General features: G+C 50.8%; 1 protein-coding gene across 1 annotated transcript; it reads right to left on the reverse strand.

Annotated features, from left to right (window-relative positions):
- Positions 1-374: 374 nt before the first annotated feature.
- On the reverse strand, positions 375-11,926 carry LOC136110124 (F-box/WD repeat-containing protein 10-like). Its single transcript, XM_065853320.2, has 12 exons — positions 11,765-11,926; positions 11,546-11,673; positions 10,459-10,575; positions 9,823-9,950; positions 8,717-8,917; positions 7,646-7,767; positions 7,151-7,299; positions 6,082-6,224; positions 5,226-5,384; positions 4,050-4,243; positions 2,431-2,622; positions 375-1,458 (listed from the first exon to the last, which is right to left on the reverse strand). Exons 1-12 carry the CDS (start codon positions 11,907-11,909, stop codon positions 599-601), a joined length of 2,538 nt encoding a protein of 845 aa, XP_065709392.2. The 5' UTR covers positions 11,910-11,926; the 3' UTR covers positions 375-598.
- Between the last annotated feature and the right edge of the window lie 7,030 nt (positions 11,927-18,956).

The following is an 18,956-nucleotide window of genomic DNA, read 5'->3' on the forward strand; positions in this document are numbered from 1 at the left end:
TTCTTTGAGGGACAACTATCATTATTTTTCACTGTGAGGCCTGACTTAATCACAGGGTTGGGAAGTTGAAGATGACACTAAAATAAATGAAGCAAAAATCACCACCACTCTACTGTAAGGAGAGTTTCCCAGAGTGAAACTGCTGCTTACAGCACCCCATCATCCACATCGTTATAACAAACATGTCAGACAAAATCAGAGCCAGGACTGCCCTGTGTGCTACACCACTAGTTACCGGCCTCCACGTAGACTTTGCGACACTGATCACCACCCCCTAGGCTCAGTCCACACTTCTTCAGCTTATAAACTCTAATCAATCCACACAATCTCCAGTAAGATTTATTATTATCATTGAGACACCTTGGAGACACATGTCGAGCTTTATTAGTGTCTGTATTACCAGCAGGTCTAGCAGGATAAATCCAGGACAGGACTCAGTCCACTCACTGCCTTGAGAAACAGCTGAATATACCAAGAATATCTCTTCAGAAAAAAACATACAGGGGAGACGTCTTTTATACTTAGAAACTACAGGGGTCGTGGCAGCTGGACGCCAGAACCCTCAGATAACGGTTGGTTGTTGGACTGAGGGATCAGCTCAGATAAATGTATTAAAGCCCAGCTCAGGAGCGGGTATCTTCCCCTCCCCAGTGAAAGAGTCCACCGGCAGGCCTTTCGCTTTCCGTAGCCAGGCTCTCCTGCGCGCTCGCTCCTGTTCTTCCGTGAGCTGCTGCTCTGCCTTACACTGAGCTGCAATAGCTGCCTCGTACCGCTCCTTCCATTTTTCCGTCAGAAGCCTGAACCCACCGTTGGGCTGGGAAGGGTCTGCAGCACTCGTGCAAAAAGAGATTTTTCTCCTGGAAACCACTTTGTTTTCCGTTTGTGCAATGGGCACATGCGTTGGTTTGGTCCTCTCAGCAGCAGCTGTAACGGGATCAACAACCTGAACCCCATCTCCAGGGGGAGGAATGACTTCACCAGGAGCTTTCTTTTCCTTCAGCAACCCAGAGCAAGTCTTGAGCCGCACAACAGAGGGAGCAGGGATGGAGGACTTCACAGTGGGGCCATGCAAAGAGTTTTTCAGCTTGAGCTGCAGCATTTTGGTTTCAAAGGGCACAGAGATTATCCTTGGGGTCAGAGAATCACTGTGCAATTTCGCACGTTGGAGCTGGGCTGCCTGATTGTTTTTGCGTTGCAGGGAGGGTTTGTGTATTTGTACCTTTTCAGGGTGGTGTTGCTCACTTTCCCGGGCTTCCTTGACTTCTGCGTGGCGATGAACGGGGTACCGATGAACGGCGGCTGCCTTGCGGGCGTTCTGCAGCGTGCTGAGTGTTAAGAGGAACTTGTCAAAGGACATGGGACTACTTTCACCTCTTCTCTTTCCAAATTGCCAAGTGGATTCTGCCTTGTCAAGATGTGCAGGCACATTGATAGAAGTGCCATGTTCGAGTCTGCTACCTGTTCCCAAAAATACAACACAGCAGGAGTCAAAAATAATTTTTCTGATCATCATTGGCAGGTTGTGCGATTATGGCCTTGACTAAGAACTGGACGGGGATTGTGTAAAATGCTCAGCCCCACGGACTTTGCCATAGTGATACGTTTGTCACTTTGTTCTGCCATGTCATTCCCATGTCAGTGCTTTGCAACAACAATTCTCCTTTTCCAGTCTGGCCAGCTGGAACTTCTGCCCCCTGGGAATATATTTCAGAGAACATTAAGTTCAGTGCAGAAAGGCAGAGCACAGCAAAGCAAACTAACGAAAGTTACTGCTTGTTCCTCATTTACGGAATTTAGAACTGATTAATCTGCACATACACATGACCCCGCTTCTTAGTTACAAACATGGGAATGTGGGGTTAGAGATTTTTTGATGGGCACAGCTCTCTGAAGTTCTCTTTCAGAGCCTGCCTTCAACTTCAAGGGCCCAAAACATTCTGAATGTAAGACTTTAGAAAAATTAACTTGGGACAAATGCCGTATGGTCACAGGCCACATTTGCGGTCTCAGTGGTCTCTCATTCTCATGTCTCAGGCTGCCGTGTCACTGTTGGCTGAGACAATTCACATGTAATTTTTTTAAACAATTTTCTGAGTTGCTGCTATTGATTAAATACCAGCTCCTCAAATTTTGTGCATGGTTCTGCTACACCTGTTAAAGAAATAAAACACAGAACAAGGATATAACGAAGCCCCCTAGACAGCAGAGAAGTAGAGCCGTACAGCTAGAGCTGAGCACTTGTCCTGTGTCTTCAACGCACAGCAGGTTCTGTAACCATCACAGGCTCTGCCAGTGATGCATGTGAGCACTGCAAACCTTCCATCCAGAGCAGGCCTGGCTTCCGGAGATCCTCGTGTTTCACTCTTTAGTTTATCTGAGGTGCACTCGTTTGAGGAATCGCTGTCCTGCCTACCCGCCAAGGGTCCTCACCAGGAATATCTGCCGGGAATCCTCTAGAACGTGCTCTCGCCAGTTTTCCCGAGGTGAGGGCGCAGGGTTGTGTGGTGTCAGGACCACACAGTTTATTGCGCTGCTCTGCCTGAACGTGAGAACTCTGCTTCATCTTGAGCAAATGCGGGTGCTGCTGGCAAGCTGCTGATGTAATCAGTTTCTTGCCGAGAGCTAGAAAACAACACAAAAGTAATCTCAACTTCACTGGTGTCCAACCTTTAAAATTTAAATAAAACGTTCATAACCGTCGGGCTTTAAGTCTTTGGTTACTGTTTCGCCTCTTATCACAGCTTCTGAAGGTCTAGGGATTAGAAACAATCCAAACACGTTTGTTTAGCAGAAAACTTCACAGCATTCAAAGATGACAGCAAATGTAGATCTTTTAAAATATGAAGTATGTACACACAGCCCGTACTTTTTTGCCACTAGAATTACAATACACTGCACTCCTATTTGTTTCCTGTTTCTACAAACTGTGCGTCCCTTACCAAGTAGAGCCACATCAGTGAGGTCAACACCTGGTGGCCTTAAAAGCATGAAAACTTTCTCAGTTTCCCTGCAATACACAGTTTGACTGTGGAGCTGGAAGATCTGTGATACGTCCTGCATTAAATAACTGCTGATTAAAAAAAAATCACTGTGTTACGATTTAAAAGGTGCCTGCTCATGTCCAATTGCATTTCCCACGGATGGCAGATCTCAAACGCAGGTGTCCTGTGGCTTTCTGGAGTATTTTCTAATAAATCAGAACTGAACCAGCAGCCTGTTTCCCTGCACACCAGCTGTAATAATGTGAATAATACTGATTTCTCTGTTACTGAGCTGGAAAAACGACAGCGCCTGTCTGTACGGGGATATAGCGGAAGATTTGGCGAGGAGCTTAGTTAAATGTAAATACACTCAAGTGACTTGCACCTGTCTGTAAAAAAGCACACACATCACACTCATTGTTTTACTGACCTTGTGTGCTTGACGAGCAGAACCTCTGTGTTAGATACCATAGGCCTGTGAGGAACTCCAGGCACCTCATCACTATGGCTGAGATTCCTGCTCTGTTGTGAGAAAGAGCAGGAGGCTGCGCCTGCCTGAAGCCTTGAAACACAGGTGAGCTCAGCAGCTCAGAGCTCCCAGCAGGGCTGAACTGACCAGCGCCTGCGTCCCTGCCGGTGTCACCTCTGCTGGGAGCTCCCGTGAGGCTTCGGAGATCCCCCGGTAGAGAGGGAACTAAAATGAAGCTCGCTCTTTGCAACACACCCGTGCCCTCTGGCTCTTCTTGCGACGCCTGCGGATGTGCACACACTGTCTGGACAAATGTCTCGAATTTATACCAAACCTTTCTAAAAAGGCACAAAAGTTTTACAAAAGCCTACAAGTGACGGAACCATTGAAACCAACAGCACACCTCCCAGACTGCGCTTTTGAAAAGCACAGAGTCTGTATATTGATTAAGACGAAGGCAGCCATATACTTGCAATTATTTCAAATTCATTTTAGGAAACGCCAGCGTGTTGCAGAGGCCGTTTGTAATATTTTGAGGTGTTCCCCAGCCTTTCAGTGGCCGGCAGCGGACCCAGGTTGAGAACGTGAGCTGTCAGCACCTTCTGGTTCCAGAGCCAGGCGGCGCATCCGGTCGTGGTACAGCCTTCGCCAGCAGGGAACCGCGGTTCTGCTCCAAGTCGCCTGCTGCTGGTTGGTCTTCCCCGCCACCTCTCGGGCAGCATCCAAGGTGTAGTCCCAGCTGACGTCCTCAAACTGGAACACCAGCACTAGGGCTGGAGAATTTATCACCATCCTGAAGGAGGGAAGGAAAAGCTGTGAAAGCACCAATACCATTAACCCAGGGCTTAGTGCCTGCAGGCACTTCAACAGCTCTGAGATGACCTGCACTTGTTTAAGGGAGCAGGAACAATTAACCCCATCGGTGGTGCTGCACATTGTAACCCAACCTCTGTGTGAGCTCTGTGGGGCTCTTTTCATTCAGCTCTATAATAAATTTAGTTGCAAGATGATTAGGATGAAAACTTGCAGCAGTAGAGTGAGCTAGATCAGTGCAATGCCAAAAGAAACTGGAGACACCATATTATTAGGGACGTTCAATGTAAATTGGAGGGGTGGAGCGGGCCTGGCTGGGATGGAGTTTACTTCATAGCAGCCCATATTTTGCTGTGGTTCAGAGCTGTGACCAAAACACCAGCATTTTAGCCATTGCTTATGCAGAAGCTGGGAACCACCTTCACTTCAGAGGTGCAGATGTGAGGACACCTGGGAGAACTTTCCACTGTTGGCTTTTACAAAGAGGCAGTAAGGCAGGGAACAGGTAGAGGCTTTGTCAGGCCTTGGCTCGAGTCCCCAACCTGCTAAGAAATTTGGGTGCTCAATTCAACTTTACAGTTGGTCCATAGAATCTTTTAAGCTGGAAAAAACCATTAAGATCATGAAGTCGACCATAAACTCGGCACTGCCGAGTCCACCGCTGAGCCACAACCTGAGGTGCCACATCTTTAAAATACCTTCGGGGATGGGGACTCCACCGCTTGCCCGGGCAGCCAGTTCCTCTGTGTGTCTTAAGTTGGATAGAAATGGGAAATTGTCAATTGCTGGATGGAGTAAGCAAATCTATTTTTAGCCACTGCTAACAAAACCAAGTTATTAAAGCAGTCAACAAGCAGTAGAGCCTTTTAAAGCTTATTTGTGAGAAGGAAAAATGCTTAATTCCTTAAATTACCAAGTTATCTACCTAGTTTAGTTCAGAGACGACAGCTGCCCTCACCAACCTGTTTTCTGACACGTGGACAGAAGAGATGGGGCCCCCGCTGGTTTCGGCCGTCAGCACTTTCAGGCAGGTCCCAGTCAGGTAGTTAAATATACGGATGTTCCCGTCAGCGCAGCCGCTGATGACTCGGAGATAGAGGAGCTGCAGAGACACGACTTCCCTGGAAACACAACACGGCAGCGCTGGGACATCCATCGTGCTTTCCCGAGGAGACGCGATCAGCTCCCTCTTTTGTCCTGGAGGAGATGCAGAGCTCTGCCTCCATCAACAGCCTGAATAAAGAAGCTCATGGAGATATTTCGAAGGCCTGGTAGCGAAGTCCTTCATAATCCCTCCCTGCCCAAACCAACCAACCCAGCGCATCCTCAGAGCAGCCACTGTGGCTGTGGCCATCTGCCGTGTTTTAAATTGCATTTTTATGTCTAGGAAAGTAAAAGAAAATAGTATGATGGTACAGTTCTAATGAGTATTAGAAAATAACATAGTACACAGTTGGCAGGGTTCAGCATATAACTTGGCCACCTCTGACATAGACCATGTCTTCTCTTGACCAGGTAGCATGACACCCTCTTGCATACAGGTTATGATCCTTGAATTATTAGACTATGCCCTGCCATCCCTGTTCATGAACGAGTGGTTGCAATATGTGCATTTGAGGTTGTTATAGGTCTTAACTGACAAACACTGGTTATGATCACATAGTGCCTGACACTTTTAAAGATGAAGATCGTTGAATGTGGGGATATTTCAGATACTAAGCTTGATAATTAAGGCATTCTGTGTTTCTATAAGGAAGATGTGTTCTTTACAGACTTAGTAGATTGCTGAATACAACTCGAAACGCATCCGATTCCTACTTTGGGTGGTGGAAAGCTACGAGGCATCTGCTCAGCTTTCCCAACATGCTCCATCCCAGGGCGCTCCCATCGGTGCTGCCTGTGACAAGGTGCCACTGGTCAAAGGACAAGCACTTCACTGGGCCTTGGCGCTCCTCTAATGTCTGCAAAATAAAAGAAATAGGTGTAACCCTCAGTAATCTAGATGTAAATACGCCAAGGTATCTCATGGCATTCACAATACCAGCCTCACGTACTATGTTGTAGTTTTATCAGGTGTTATTCTAATGTACCAATATACTCTGTGGATAACTGTTAGTTTTACAGTCACCAGAAATATTTCAGGCTTGCTGCTGATAATGAGCTGCTGGTGTGGAATTAACATTAATTTTCCATCTTTATTTATGTGCTCAATAGATGCCACCACACCAAGGCCTTTATCATCCATTGAATACTCACCCAGGAGAGAAGAGACCCAATGGCCCTGACTGTAATGAAAGGGACAATCGCAAATGTAGCTCAGCTGGAGCTGGGAAATCCTGCATCTGAGATTGCTCTCAATTTGCAGCTAGATTGCTCTCAATTTGCAGATAGCAAGAGCTTCACTCCTCTCAGATGTGGACTAACACTGATTCTGGACACCTGCTAAGGTAATTAGCAGTCTCCAGCCTCAACCTTTAAAATGGAGAGCAGCCATCCAGCTACTTCAGCTGCATCAGCTGTTACCAGTTGTGAAGGTTTCATATTTTAGGCTGACAGGTGAGACCCAACCCCAAGAGCTGTTGGTCAGACCCCAACCTCTTCCCAGGGTCTGAATGTTCCTGCAGGAGCGGGGGTGAACGTTTCTACAGGAATGATGGGGTCAGGCACAGCAAATCAAACCCTGCATTAAAATTGACAGTTGTTTGCAAACAAGTTTTGTATCATTTGCTTACAAATAAATCTGTGGTTTCTTTTACCAGTTTAGGCTGCCTTTGGTTTGGGGCTTTTTTTTTTTTAGGACATCTTTGGCAAGAACCAAAGGCTGTGATAAACTAGCACGGATTTTTAAACATTTAGCACAAAACGATCCACCTAAGAAGAAACTCACTTTGATCAGAGCGCCCGTATCCGCAGCCCAGACTCTGACCAGCCCTCGCTCGCACCCGCTGACAACGCGGGCACCGTCGGTTCTGACCACCCAGACAGCGCTGCTGTGCTGCAGGGTCTGGAGACATCGCCCACTCCTCAGATTCCACACTGTTGGGAGCAAGGGGGAGAAAGGTCACAAATTAATAGTAAAGAAACCTCTGGCAAAGCTGCAAGCTGATACCATTTTCCCCGAGAGCTGGTGTGGCCTTATAGCCACAAAACCTTTAAAAGTGAATAAAAGCAGAAGTAACAAGAATTTATGCAGTGACACAGAGACCTTGCATGTGCACGTGGCCACAGCTTCGGCTGCTCTGGAATCAAAATGAGACGCTAAACTCCACCCTCCAGTTGATGCCCTTGCTCTATTCAGACGCTGCCCGTGTCACCCGTCACACCTCCAGCACTCTGCCCATCTCGCTGCTCCCGGCCTTTGTCTGGAAGCTCCTGGTCTCACCTTTTACCATCCCATCCCTGGCTCCCGACACGAGCTGCTCTTCGTGTAAATCCAAGCAGGTGACTGTCCCATAGTGACCATTGAAGACTTTCACACAAGCACCACTGTAGATATTCCAGCACCTACAAAGGACCAACCAAAACAGGAATACAACGATTAACTTGATTGATGGCTTATTCATTTAATTATTTCCTACTTAACAGGCCCAGCGTTTGTCCTCTACAGATCAGGCTAAAGCCAGGAGTCATTCCACTAAGGTGTCAGAGTATTTGGAATGATCAAGTCAGGATTAGTATTAATTTTTTACCAATATAATTTGTTCTACCTGCAGACTACCTGGAAACACATGTCTAGATTCCACCTTAGGCACAGCTACCTCCAATTAACCTTAAAATGTAGAGCTTTGCAGATAAAATTGTTTCTTTAGTGGCTGGTGTCAGTGTGATTCCTGTTGGCCTCGGAGAACACCAGCACCTGTTCAAACAAACATTTTGGAGCAGGGAAGAGCAGGGGGGTCAGAGCCTGAGTCACTGTAAACTCTTTCCCTTTTTAAGTGCTGCCTTTCATGAATTTCTGGTATTGCTGTGCCAGAGCCAGACAACCTGCTGTTCAGCTTTTACCCCTCCTTGTGATACTCTTGAGATGTAGAGATAAATAAGACGGAAGAGCTGAGCATCTCCTTGTCTGAGGGGGCAGTGTCTGCAAAGGAGCAGCTGTGCAGCGGGTACCAGGCTGTTAAACCTGCTCAGCCAAACTGTCACAGATAGACCCAGCCTTGCTGAACTCAGTGCTGACCTTAGCAAGGCCAGAATCTCACAGCAAGTGCCTATGGGAAACATCTGGTGTTTTGAGGCACTTTAGGAAGACCTGTGCGTCACCAGGCGAAACTGGAAAAGAGAAGCTGTCCTGTGTGAGTGGGGGTTGTTTCCTTATCTACTGTCCTTTCCTCGTTACTATAGCGAAAGTGAGGGAAGGAAGATTCCGAAGATGGGCTGGAAGGACTAAAGATGAATGTTTTCCTGGATATTCCAAGAGGCTGGTATCCCGTGGCACGGTCCCTGTGCTGCTCACCTGATGCTGAGATCAAAGCCTGTGCTGAAGACGAAGCCTTTGTTCTCATCGAGGAGCAGAGCTTTGCTCCCAGCACTACCAGAGAGCAGAGGCGGCACTTCTTTCGTCCCCGGCATGCCAAGGAACCGCACTTTTCGGTTTGCAGAGCCAACGGCTACCAGGTCACCACCACTGTAGTGGATTATTCTGCTCTGGTCTGATCTGGATAAGAAACAGCGACTGAGATGAGCTTTAGCCGGGTGACAAGGTACAACATCTCTAAGGTTGTGACAGGGATTTCTCTGACGCTTAATGGTCTTCACTGAGCAACCTGACACACAACACACTTAAATGGGTGAATCCTTTGCAGGGCACCACAGCCAAGGTCCCTAATTCTGCATATTCAAGATTGTATCTGGAGAATAAGCTCAATAGGTGCTGGAGCGAGTTGGGAGAAGGGAACAGAGCTGGTGAGGGGCTGGAGCACAAGGGTGATGGGAGCAGCTGAGGGACCTGGGGGGTTCAGCTGGAGAACAGGAGCTGAGGGGAGACCTTCTGATCTCTGAACTGCCTGAAAGGAGCTTGGAGCCAGGGGGGTCGGGCTCTGCTCCCCAGGAACAAGCGCCAGGAGCAGAGGAAACGGCCTCAAGTTGCACCAGGGGAGGTTGAGGTTGGATGTGGGGAACAATTCCTTCCCCAAAGGGCTGTGGGGCATTGGAACAGGCTGCCCAGGGCAGTGCTGGAGTCACCAGCCCTGGAGGGTTGGACAGACGGACATGAGGTTCTCAGGGACATGGGGCAGTGCTAGGGGTGGGTTAATGTTTGGACTCCGTGATCCTGAGGGTCTTTTCCAATCAAAACAATTCTGTAATTCTAAAACAGGGAGAGTGCTCTGCATCCTTTGTGATACACTGGGGATCACCAACCCTTAAGTCTTTAAAAATTCCCCTGCTATCTTTATTAAAAACTGGATTTGACACTGAGGATTTTTCAACACTGATGCTGAGGGACTCTCCCCTCCAGCCACACATTCCCACAGAAGGACCGCAGGGAACAGAACAGGTTTGCAGAAGCTGCTGTTGGGCCCTACAGGGTTAGTGCAGAGAGCAGCCAGGCAATCTACTCACTGGTCCATGAGGACACGAACACTGTAGGAGCCACAGAAGACATTTCTCTCTTCTAGTTGGATTGTGTCGGTTTTCAGATCACGATAGGCTTCCTGCAGATTGTCTTTCTCCTCCCGTCTTTTTCCTCTCTGTCCAAAGAGAAATAGGGAAAAGTAGCTCATGGAGGGAGGAATGTAGCATTATTCCACAGTATTACACATAAAGGCTTGGTCCCTACTATAGTGATGAGACCAGAGACAGAATGTGTTGGTAAGGAACACCCAGAGTGCAGGAGCTTCCTGCTTGGTGCAGAAACAAGGGTTGTTCCTTGGCAAAAATGCAAGGCCTGACACCTGCACCCTTGATTTCTGGGGAAAGTGCTGTGCCCTTGGGATGCTGCCCGGCCCTGCTCGCAGCCCTGGCCCCAAGGCTACGCCTGCGAGATGCATTAGGACAAGGCAGGATTTAGGGATGCAGGCTCCTGCTCGTGACAGAAGGTGCTGAGCAAGCTCTGGTCCTTAGGAGTTGCTCACGATGGTACAAACCAGAAGAACAAAGCAACTCCAAATTCACTGTCACATCTTCCAAGATGTGTCCTCCTTCTTCCTCAAATGCTGAAATGCGGGATCCATGGAAGGCAAACACCTTCCAACATACCTGCGGTTTACTTTCACAGTCATGGCCTTCAATGACATCCCCCTCTTCGTTTAACACTGGAACTGCCACATCGACTCTTTTGGCATAGGTTGGAACTGCTCTTCTGGGGCACAACCCCTGGAATGAACCGGCAGAGGCACCACAGTCACCGCAGAGCCCGAGCACACAGAGGACGCTGCTCACGGGTGGTGCTCCAGCATCTCCATGGGACGCTGAAGCCACACGCAAATCTGAACTGCACACACTGGTTTACTGTTCCTTAAGAGACCTGACTTGCATTTACCACCTTGTTGGTGTATGACTTAACTTCTTGTGAAAAATCATTGCTCTTTCTTTTTTCCTCCAAAATCCAGTCTTGAGCTTCTAAGAACCTCCAAGACTTTTCCATTTCAACAGAAAAAAGTTTGAAAGTGCATCTCATCTCTGGTGAGCGCTCACTTGGTTCAGAATCCAAACCCACTGAGATGAGAGGCTCTCGAAACATCTTCAGCAATACTTAAGTTTCATTTGTAATGCGCAAAACCTTACACGAAGCAGCCTTTAAATGCTGGCCCAGAGCTGAGATTTCAATGCTCTCTTCACAAATCAAAGCACACAAAGATCTCCTACTTTCTCTCTTTGGGGATTTACCTTTACACTTAGCTTGGTCTATGGCAAGTCTGTCCTAAGCATGACAGGCATTTCCTAGCAGTTCTGCTTTACTGTGTCCCAACCGCCAGCTGTGACTTCTCACAAAGTAATCTCATCTTTCCATCTTCCTTGGTGGAGCAAATAAAGCTCAGGGAGCTGTCACCAGCTCCTGGAAATACAGGATTTGCATTCCTGACCAAACCCTGTTTTCTTTGTTACAAGAGTGTTTTGATCCATTTTTAGAGTCGCAGGCTCTCTGAAGGTCAGTAAAGGCTCTTGCGTTGTGCTTACTGGTGACAGTATGAACATCTAACCTGGCTTAACTCTGCAGATGGAAGAACAGGACAAAGGTGGGAGGTGGCCTCTAGTAAAAGCATTTCCATCTAAGGGTTTGGGCAGTAGCAGAAAAACCCTCTTTTTAAAGCACATCATAATGGCAGAAGCCCAGACATCATACCTGCAAATATAGGATCCCCTCCTGGACTATTTTATGACATGCACGTTCCTTCTTGACTTCTTTGGCCAGATAAGCCCAGAATTTATTCACAGATGCACATGCTTTGAGGGATTTTCGATCCAAAAGTCCTGAGGAATTAAAAGGACAGAATGGTCCACACTCGAGGCCATCCATGGCCCTTGGGGGAAACCACCCTTGGAAAAATGAGGGCAGCTTTACCAAAGATGTACAGGGACAGGTGAGGTGGCAGGCAGCTAATTAAGTTCTTGGACCCAAAGACATTAGAGGGTGACTGGTGGGCGGCAGGACCCACAGCCTCATCTCGACCAGTTAAGGGGCACAGCAGGCGAGTTCTCCTCTGCATCAGGACCCTCCCGGGGGAGGCACTCGGTGCTGTGGGGCCAGCAGCTCACTGCTGGTGGGTGACCACCTAGGAAACAGAGGAAATGACAGTTTTGTAAGCACTTGAGCTTCAGTGGCCATTAATGGTGCTGTTGTTAGCAGCGCACCGCAAGAGCTGGCTGATTTTCCTTAAACCCTTCACTATTGTACTGTTGAAAGGAAAACACTGGACACTCAGTGTCTTGCAGGACAATTCAAGCCAGCAAGGCTGGGGGGCAGAGGTGTGTGGGATGACAACTCTTCCCACTCCCCTTTGTCCCGAGGAGCAGGCAGGGGCTCCCGAACAGCCCGGAATCCCAGTTCTAGTCTGCAAACAAAAGCTCCCTCCCCAGAGGAGGGAGGGCTGTGTGCTGCTCCTCCCCACCGCCGGCCCTGCAGGGAAGGGCTCTGCTGACAGCCACCCAGGCTGCTGACAGGCGACACCTTCCTGCCTGGGCACAGTTGCTTGCAGTTTGTGTTAAATTCAGCCACTTTAAGTCTCAGCTGGGAGAAATCAAGAGGATTTTCGCAGCTCAGGGGAATCCAGCACAAGCCCCAGCAAAGCAGCATTTGCTTTTCCTACACCCTTAACCCTCAAAAACACTACAGGGAAAACCAGCACGGCATCCGCACCCAGAACACCGAACCGCGCCGGCCTGGTTGCCCTCGGTGCGAGGTTTCGGTCCCCTCCAAGCAGCACATGAAGCATCAAGCGGTGCCCCCAGGCCCAGGTTCAGACAAACCCCTTTGTCCCCGGGTCCCACCGGCGCCCACCGGCCCCGGGCCCGCTCACCCGCCCCGATGCCCTCGCCGCGTCCCGTTGCCAGGAGGCAACCGCTGAACGGAAACCTCCGAGCGCCGCCCGTGTTCTGCCGACAGCCGCGCCCGCCCGCCAGCGCCCGGCGTTCCGTGCCGAGCACGGGAACCCGCGGCGGGGCAGGGGGCACAGAGCCCCCGGAGCACAAGGCAGCTGGAAAGTGAAGCAGAGGGGCTGTAAAAAGACCTCAGGGAAGCGGGAGAGAAGAGAGGGGTAAAACAGCCAAACACCACACACACTCCAAAACAACAACCAACAAACCACACTTCCTTAGCCATCTAATGATGCAAAAATGCATGTAGATTAAGATTAAAGACCTGTTCATCTATCATTTGGGAGAAGGTAGGGGGATTAATTAGATTACTAGAAAAAACCTTTTGAAAAGAAGATCAAGTTCTGCAGAACAGCCTGCAAAGGCCAGGATGAGCTCGTACCTCCCCAGGGACTCCCCTCAGCCTTGCAGGGACAGGCCCAGATGCATCAGGACAGCAGTGGCACGTATCTGGGCCATGCTCTGTTCACAGCACGTTTGGGGTTGTCGCTGTGCCTGTTAGACAGGAGTGGAAACGATGGTGCTGGATGGGAGCACAACAGTCTCTGCCCTGCGGAGATCTCAGCGCTGTGCAAAGCACTCGAGGCACCATCCCATGCACATCCCCATGGTCACATTCGCCGTGCAGGATTTGCTCAGCCCGAGGGCCGTGTTAAAGCAGAGAAATGCAATGCTCCAGCCTCAGCTATTTCTCCAGCGCTAGGTTGTTTTCCTGCCCCAAAGAGCTACTTACAACAAATCCACCCCTTTTCACCAGTACCAAGCACTGCTACGGGGTCTCTCTGGGTGCTTGCTCAACTAGATCAAAGCTTGGAGCTCTGCCCAGATCACAAACCCCTCCAGAAATGCGTTTTACTCCCTATGCACAAAAACGCTTCTCTTACCTACCTTCCTGCATATCTAATGGTATCTCATAAATAACATTTTCTAGCAAAACAGTCCATTTGGGATTACAGCACCCAGACACTGCTGTCCCAGGTGAGAGAAGCTCTCAGACCCCAGACCTCCAGGAGGGCTCTGGAGGGAGCAGCCACCTCTCCCTGGGCCAGATTCCATTCTGTCCCCTTCTTCATGTTCACAAGAAGGTGCAAGCACCCTGATAGGGCAGCTCCTACTAAAACCAGCCCTGAGACCCTCATACAACCGCCCATGGCCTCCTGGCTTTCACAGAGACCCCCAGCCCCAGCGCTGAGATGTCACTCTCCACACCAAACCCGAGCCCTGCCAGGGGGACCAGGAGCACATCCCACCCTGCCAGCTCTGTTCAGAAAACCCAGAGTTACCTTCCCAGCTGCACATGGCTTCCTACCTGAGGGGGGCTCAGCAGAGCAAACGAACTAGGGCTGCGGGTGGTCCCAGCACCCCCACCCCAGGCAGCAAAGGAGAACCATGGCAGCAGCAGATCCCACAACACATCCAGCACCCATCGGGGGGGGGCCAGGTAAAGCAAGAAACCCCCACAGTGGGCACAGAGAACAGGGCTGAGCACAACACATGCCAGCACTGGGGCTGCTGGGCTTAAATTGGTGTCCAGGAGCAGGGGGGTGCAGGTGAGGATGCTCAGGGTGATGAAGGCATCAGGGTGGGGATGCCCGTGGGAGAGGGTGTTGGGGCTCTGAGGTGCCTGGGGATGTGTGTGTGTGTCCAGCACTGCAGGGGACAGGGGGACAAGCACAGCCCTGTGACACACACATAGTGGCTGCTGCTGGGTGTCGTGGTGTGGGACCCAGGATCACCCCAACACGCTGCCCTGCGCTGGGGCCAGGTGGGTGCTCCCCCAAACTGCCAGCACCCACCCCCGGGCACCCCCCTCACTGGCTGCCACCCCTGGGCAGGCACAGCGGTGTTGGGCTGTACTGGGACCTGCTGATTCACAGCAGGATTTGGGGGGGGGCTCAGGAAGAGTAGTCGGGCACCCCACCCTGTGCTGAGCTGGATCCGTCCACCAGCAGCATGTGGAGGACATTGGGGTGCAGGGGGGCTGGGAAGAGACTTGCAAGGTGAAGGGGCAGGATATAGGGGCATGGGACAGGATAGTGGGGTGCAGGGAGAAATAACAGGGTGCAGATGGATGACGCCCACTGGAGGGCAGGTAGAAACACAGTCCATGGATCCCAGCACCACCCCGCCAGCTCCTGGTGAAGCCAAACTGGGGTAACTGGGCATTGATGCTCATGGCGAGCGCCCACGGTGTATCCCAGCAGGGCTCACCCCATCATGGAGGGGCACAAGGATGTTGGGGGGCAACTCATGAAGAGCAATTGCATCCCCAGCCCAGGATCCCTGCTCTGCTCCCCCAGTTCCCAACACGATCCCCACACCAGCGGGACCCCAGGGCAGTGCATGGGGGAACCCTCACCCTTGGCTGCTGCCCCAGCCCCCAGGCGGGGTCCCACAGGGCTCTCCCACCCCCCTCCAAGCTGGGTGCCCCCGTGGGTGCAGCAGAAATGCCTCCAATATCCATTTTAAGCCTTTTTTCCAGGAAATAGGAGCCAGGAGCCGCTGAGCGGTCACTGTCAGCCCCTGCCCGCACGGAAGCCACTCGGGGTTGCAGACAAGCCAGGTCAGCCGTGTTCATTGAGAATGGTTGTGGAGGGATTAAAAATATTTCCACTAGCTCTGTAAGAATGTATAAACCTATACTCTGCTTCTCCCTGAATAAATGCCTCTCTGACCGTCATGCAAAGGGAGGTACTTCTGTAAGAAAATAGCAACGTTAAAAAAAGGAAAGCGCTAATACATCCTGCAGGGCCCTGCCATGTCAGGGGGGTCCCTGCCCGCGGGGGCCAAGGGACCCTCTGGCTGGCACGGGGACATGGGTGACGCACATGGACGCTGGCCCAGCACCCTGCAGCACCCACCCCCAGTACAGCCCCCGTCAGCAGAGCCCTTGGTGTGCAAACCCCTCGCCCAGGGGTGAACCCCCCGGGGACCATGGCTCAGGTGGCCCTGCTAGGGAGGGGACACGTCCCCACGCTAGGGAGCTCCTAGTGATCCCATTGCTCCCAGTTCTGCCTCCACCCTGCAGCTTTGCTGTCCCATCATCTCTCCCCGTACCCAGGGACACCCCTGCGGGGGACACGGCACCAGTGTTCTGCAGGGCAGCAACACTGATGGGGACATCCTGGGGGGACACAGGGACACAAAATAGTACATTGTGGGAATGCCATACAGATGAGGACATCCCTGGGGGACATGGGGACACACAGTGCTGCTGTGTCAGGGCGCAGTGGGGACATCCTGGGGACACACAGGGACAGCACAGGCAAGCGAGTGACAGCAGAGGCTGACACACCAGCGAGGGACGATGCTGTCACCGCAGGCCGGGCAGCGCCGCGGGCACGTGATGGTTGTTATTGCTTTGCAGGGCCAGCGTTCCGGGGGCCAGGCTGGGGAGCCAACCTCTGATTTGGGCTTCAAGGGGCTTTCTCCAGGGACTGTCCCCCTGTGCCAGCCAAGGTCTGGGGGGGAGCAACTCTGTCCCCAACAGCAGGGCAGATGGAGGGGCTGGGATCGCTCGCCCACTTAAGCCAGGGCCAAGCTGAGCGTAACAGCGGAAAGCAGGCAGCCCGAGGTGACACGGGGACAAGGGACACGACTGGCGAGCAGATTGGCCAGTGGCCCTGCCCCGAGCGGCAGGGGGCACAGAGAAAGCCAAAGCTTGGGGGACAGAGCTGTCCCCAGCCCGCCGGGGGTGGCTGGGGCAGCATCTGGCCGAGACAAGGGACCCCCGGGCTGGGTGGCCTGTCCCCTCGCTGTCCCCGCGGGCTGGGCGCTGGCCGGTTGGCTAAGGCGATACCGCAGCAGCGTAGGGTGGCGGGTGCGGTGTTGGTACCGGGGCAGGATGGAGCGCGATGTAAACATTTCTGATCTGGGGCGGTGGCAAGGAGCAGGAGGAGGAGGAGGGGGCTAGTGCGAGTCCTTCATCTGCTTCTGGATCTTCTGCAGCATCTCCTGCATCCGCCGCAGCTGGAGGGGAGCAGAGCAGGGAGCGTGGCGGGGGCTGGCACCCCCCAGCCCCCTTGCAAACAATAGTGGGGTTGAGCATCCCAAGCAAATTGGGATCCTCGAGTGCTGTGGGTTGGGGAGGGAACCTCTGACACCCCTCCAGCACCCCCCACCATGGCTGGCAGCTGCTGGGGTCTGCGGGAAGGGTGATCCCTTGCTGTGGTCGCCGTTTGCTCTGCCCGCTCCGTGATCTTACTCACGATCTTTTGTATTATCACAAAACGCACATTTTGAGTCAACGGATTCTCATGATTTAACAGTCTGTGAACTTACTGTGCCATATAACAGACAAAGACCTATTAAACGGTACTATGCTTAAACAGATACCTACAAAGGAAACAGGTTAATAAGGAAAGCATCTTGCGGAGTTCAGCAAGTTTACTGTGACCTGTGTGTTATCAGTTAACTCTCTCAGCTTGTTGAAGTTCAAACCGTTCCGCCTGTAAAACTGTCTGAAATGATTTAATGATCTCTTGTAGAGATGATTTTTGTCCTGCTCTTCTCGCCTTAAAAACAACATTAATTGCAACAAAGTGTTATACTTCAAGATTCTATTCTCCGGCCACTTTTCCCAATCATTTAACTTACACAGCAGCCACCATTAATTACAATATTTCACAAGATCTTCCTTCCTCCTATTTCCAAGTGCTTTCCTATGTTTAAAAACACCTCCGAATACCGATTTCCTAGGAACACGAACGAAAACAGTCGTTCCCGACCCCATCTCGTAAGTAAAGACCATGAGAAGAGGGAGGCGGGGGAAGCACAGGGCTGCTGGCAGCGCGAGTGGGAAAAGTGGGGAGAAAGTCTTACGGTGCACTTATAGCACAAAGGAACAATTCTAACAACAACCAGTAAAACAATGAACTCGCATTCCTGACAAGCTGCTTGATTTTCAGCAGGGCAATACACAGAAGCATGTAATATGTACTGTAAAACCCGCAGATAACACGTTGATAGCAAACATTAGCATTCTCTGCTGCTAATTTCAACACCAGCGCTTAGTTAACTTCTAAGTTTTCAACTTGCTTATTGAAGATGGTCGATAAATTGCATGTAATTCTCATTGGGACCCTGATAATAGTTATAAACGATTTGGCTCCTTTGTTGGTTTCAGACACCTCTACTACAGCTTGATATGCAAAGTCTGTTGACTGCCTCAGGATTTCAGAACTAATCGCTCCTGTAATTGTGGTGTGCCAATCAGTGTCTGTCCCAGGAGTTGTGGGATACCCACCCCTTTCAACGAGTCCCCATCGTTCCGTCCTAAATGATCCATAGCTGTTATACTGCATAGGTCTAATTTTGCTTGAGTCTTTCATGGTTTTTATCTGATCTCGGGGCAACACATACAAGAACTCTTCTTCCTGTTAACTTTTGAAGAAAATGCTGCAAAGCCCCGTCCTCATCCGAGTCATCAGATAACGCGGACTCGGACGGTGCTGCAGAATCGTTAGGAACAGGGGCGTTCGGAACAGTGCACGTTCTCGCCAATACTTTCTAGCATCATAACTATTCGTATAACCTGAGTCCCCAGGCGCACCCCCTTTCCCGTCACGATCAGCGTGACCGCATTGCCGACTGCTGGATTCACTCGCTCTCAGCTGATCTGATCTGTCACACAGTTCTCTTGCTCAGTTCTTATGCAGCGACTCCTTCTGCTCTCTCGTGGAAGTTGGAGGGTTAAAAGGCGGTAAAAGCAGATACAAATTGGCAAAATTGTTTGCGACTTTAGCATTCTCAGCTTTCTCATGTTCTTTGGGCAAGTTGTCTGACTCCAGTCCTCTGGACTTGCTGTTCTCACCAGGGTTGGGCAATGGTACAGGAGCCCACCCGCTCGGCATTTTTCCTCCCCCCGCCCCGGACTGCTGAGCTGTCGGGGGTGCCGAAAGCACAGCAGGGGATGGAGTAGGGAGAGTATCAAAGACACGAACCGGGCGAACTTCACAGCGACTTTCAGGATACTTATCAGGCTGCAACGCTGCAAAAATTCCCGCAGCAGCAGACCGTTTAGCCTTAAGATCTTTTAAGGTGCTAATTATAAGCTTCCATGTAGTTGCTAATGATTTAGCTTCTTTACCTCCATTGCTGACTTTATCCCATAACTTCTGCCCTGTGTCGTCCCAAAGCTCAAGTTTGAGTCACTAATGCTC

Source organism: Patagioenas fasciata (assembly GCF_037038585.1).
Source record: "Patagioenas fasciata isolate bPatFas1 chromosome 19 unlocalized genomic scaffold, bPatFas1.hap1 SUPER_19_unloc_1, whole genome shotgun sequence".
Lineage (NCBI taxonomy): Eukaryota > Metazoa > Chordata > Aves > Columbiformes > Columbidae > Patagioenas > Patagioenas fasciata.

Excerpts from the sequence above, each read along its gene's own strand:
- LOC136110124 (XM_065853320.2), bottom strand. The coding sequence starts at position 11,909 with ATGCAGAGGAGAACTCGCCTGCTGTGCCCCTTAACTGGTCGAGATGAG. Across the intron at positions 9,951-10,458 it reads ACTGTGAAAGTAAACCGCAG|AGAGGAAAAAGACGGGAGGA; the intron begins GTATGTTGGAAG and ends CTCTTTGGACAG. Across the intron at positions 1,459-2,430 it reads ATTCCCGGCAGATATTCCTG|GTAGCAGACTCGAACATGGC; the intron begins GTGAGGACCCTT and ends TTTTGGGAACAG.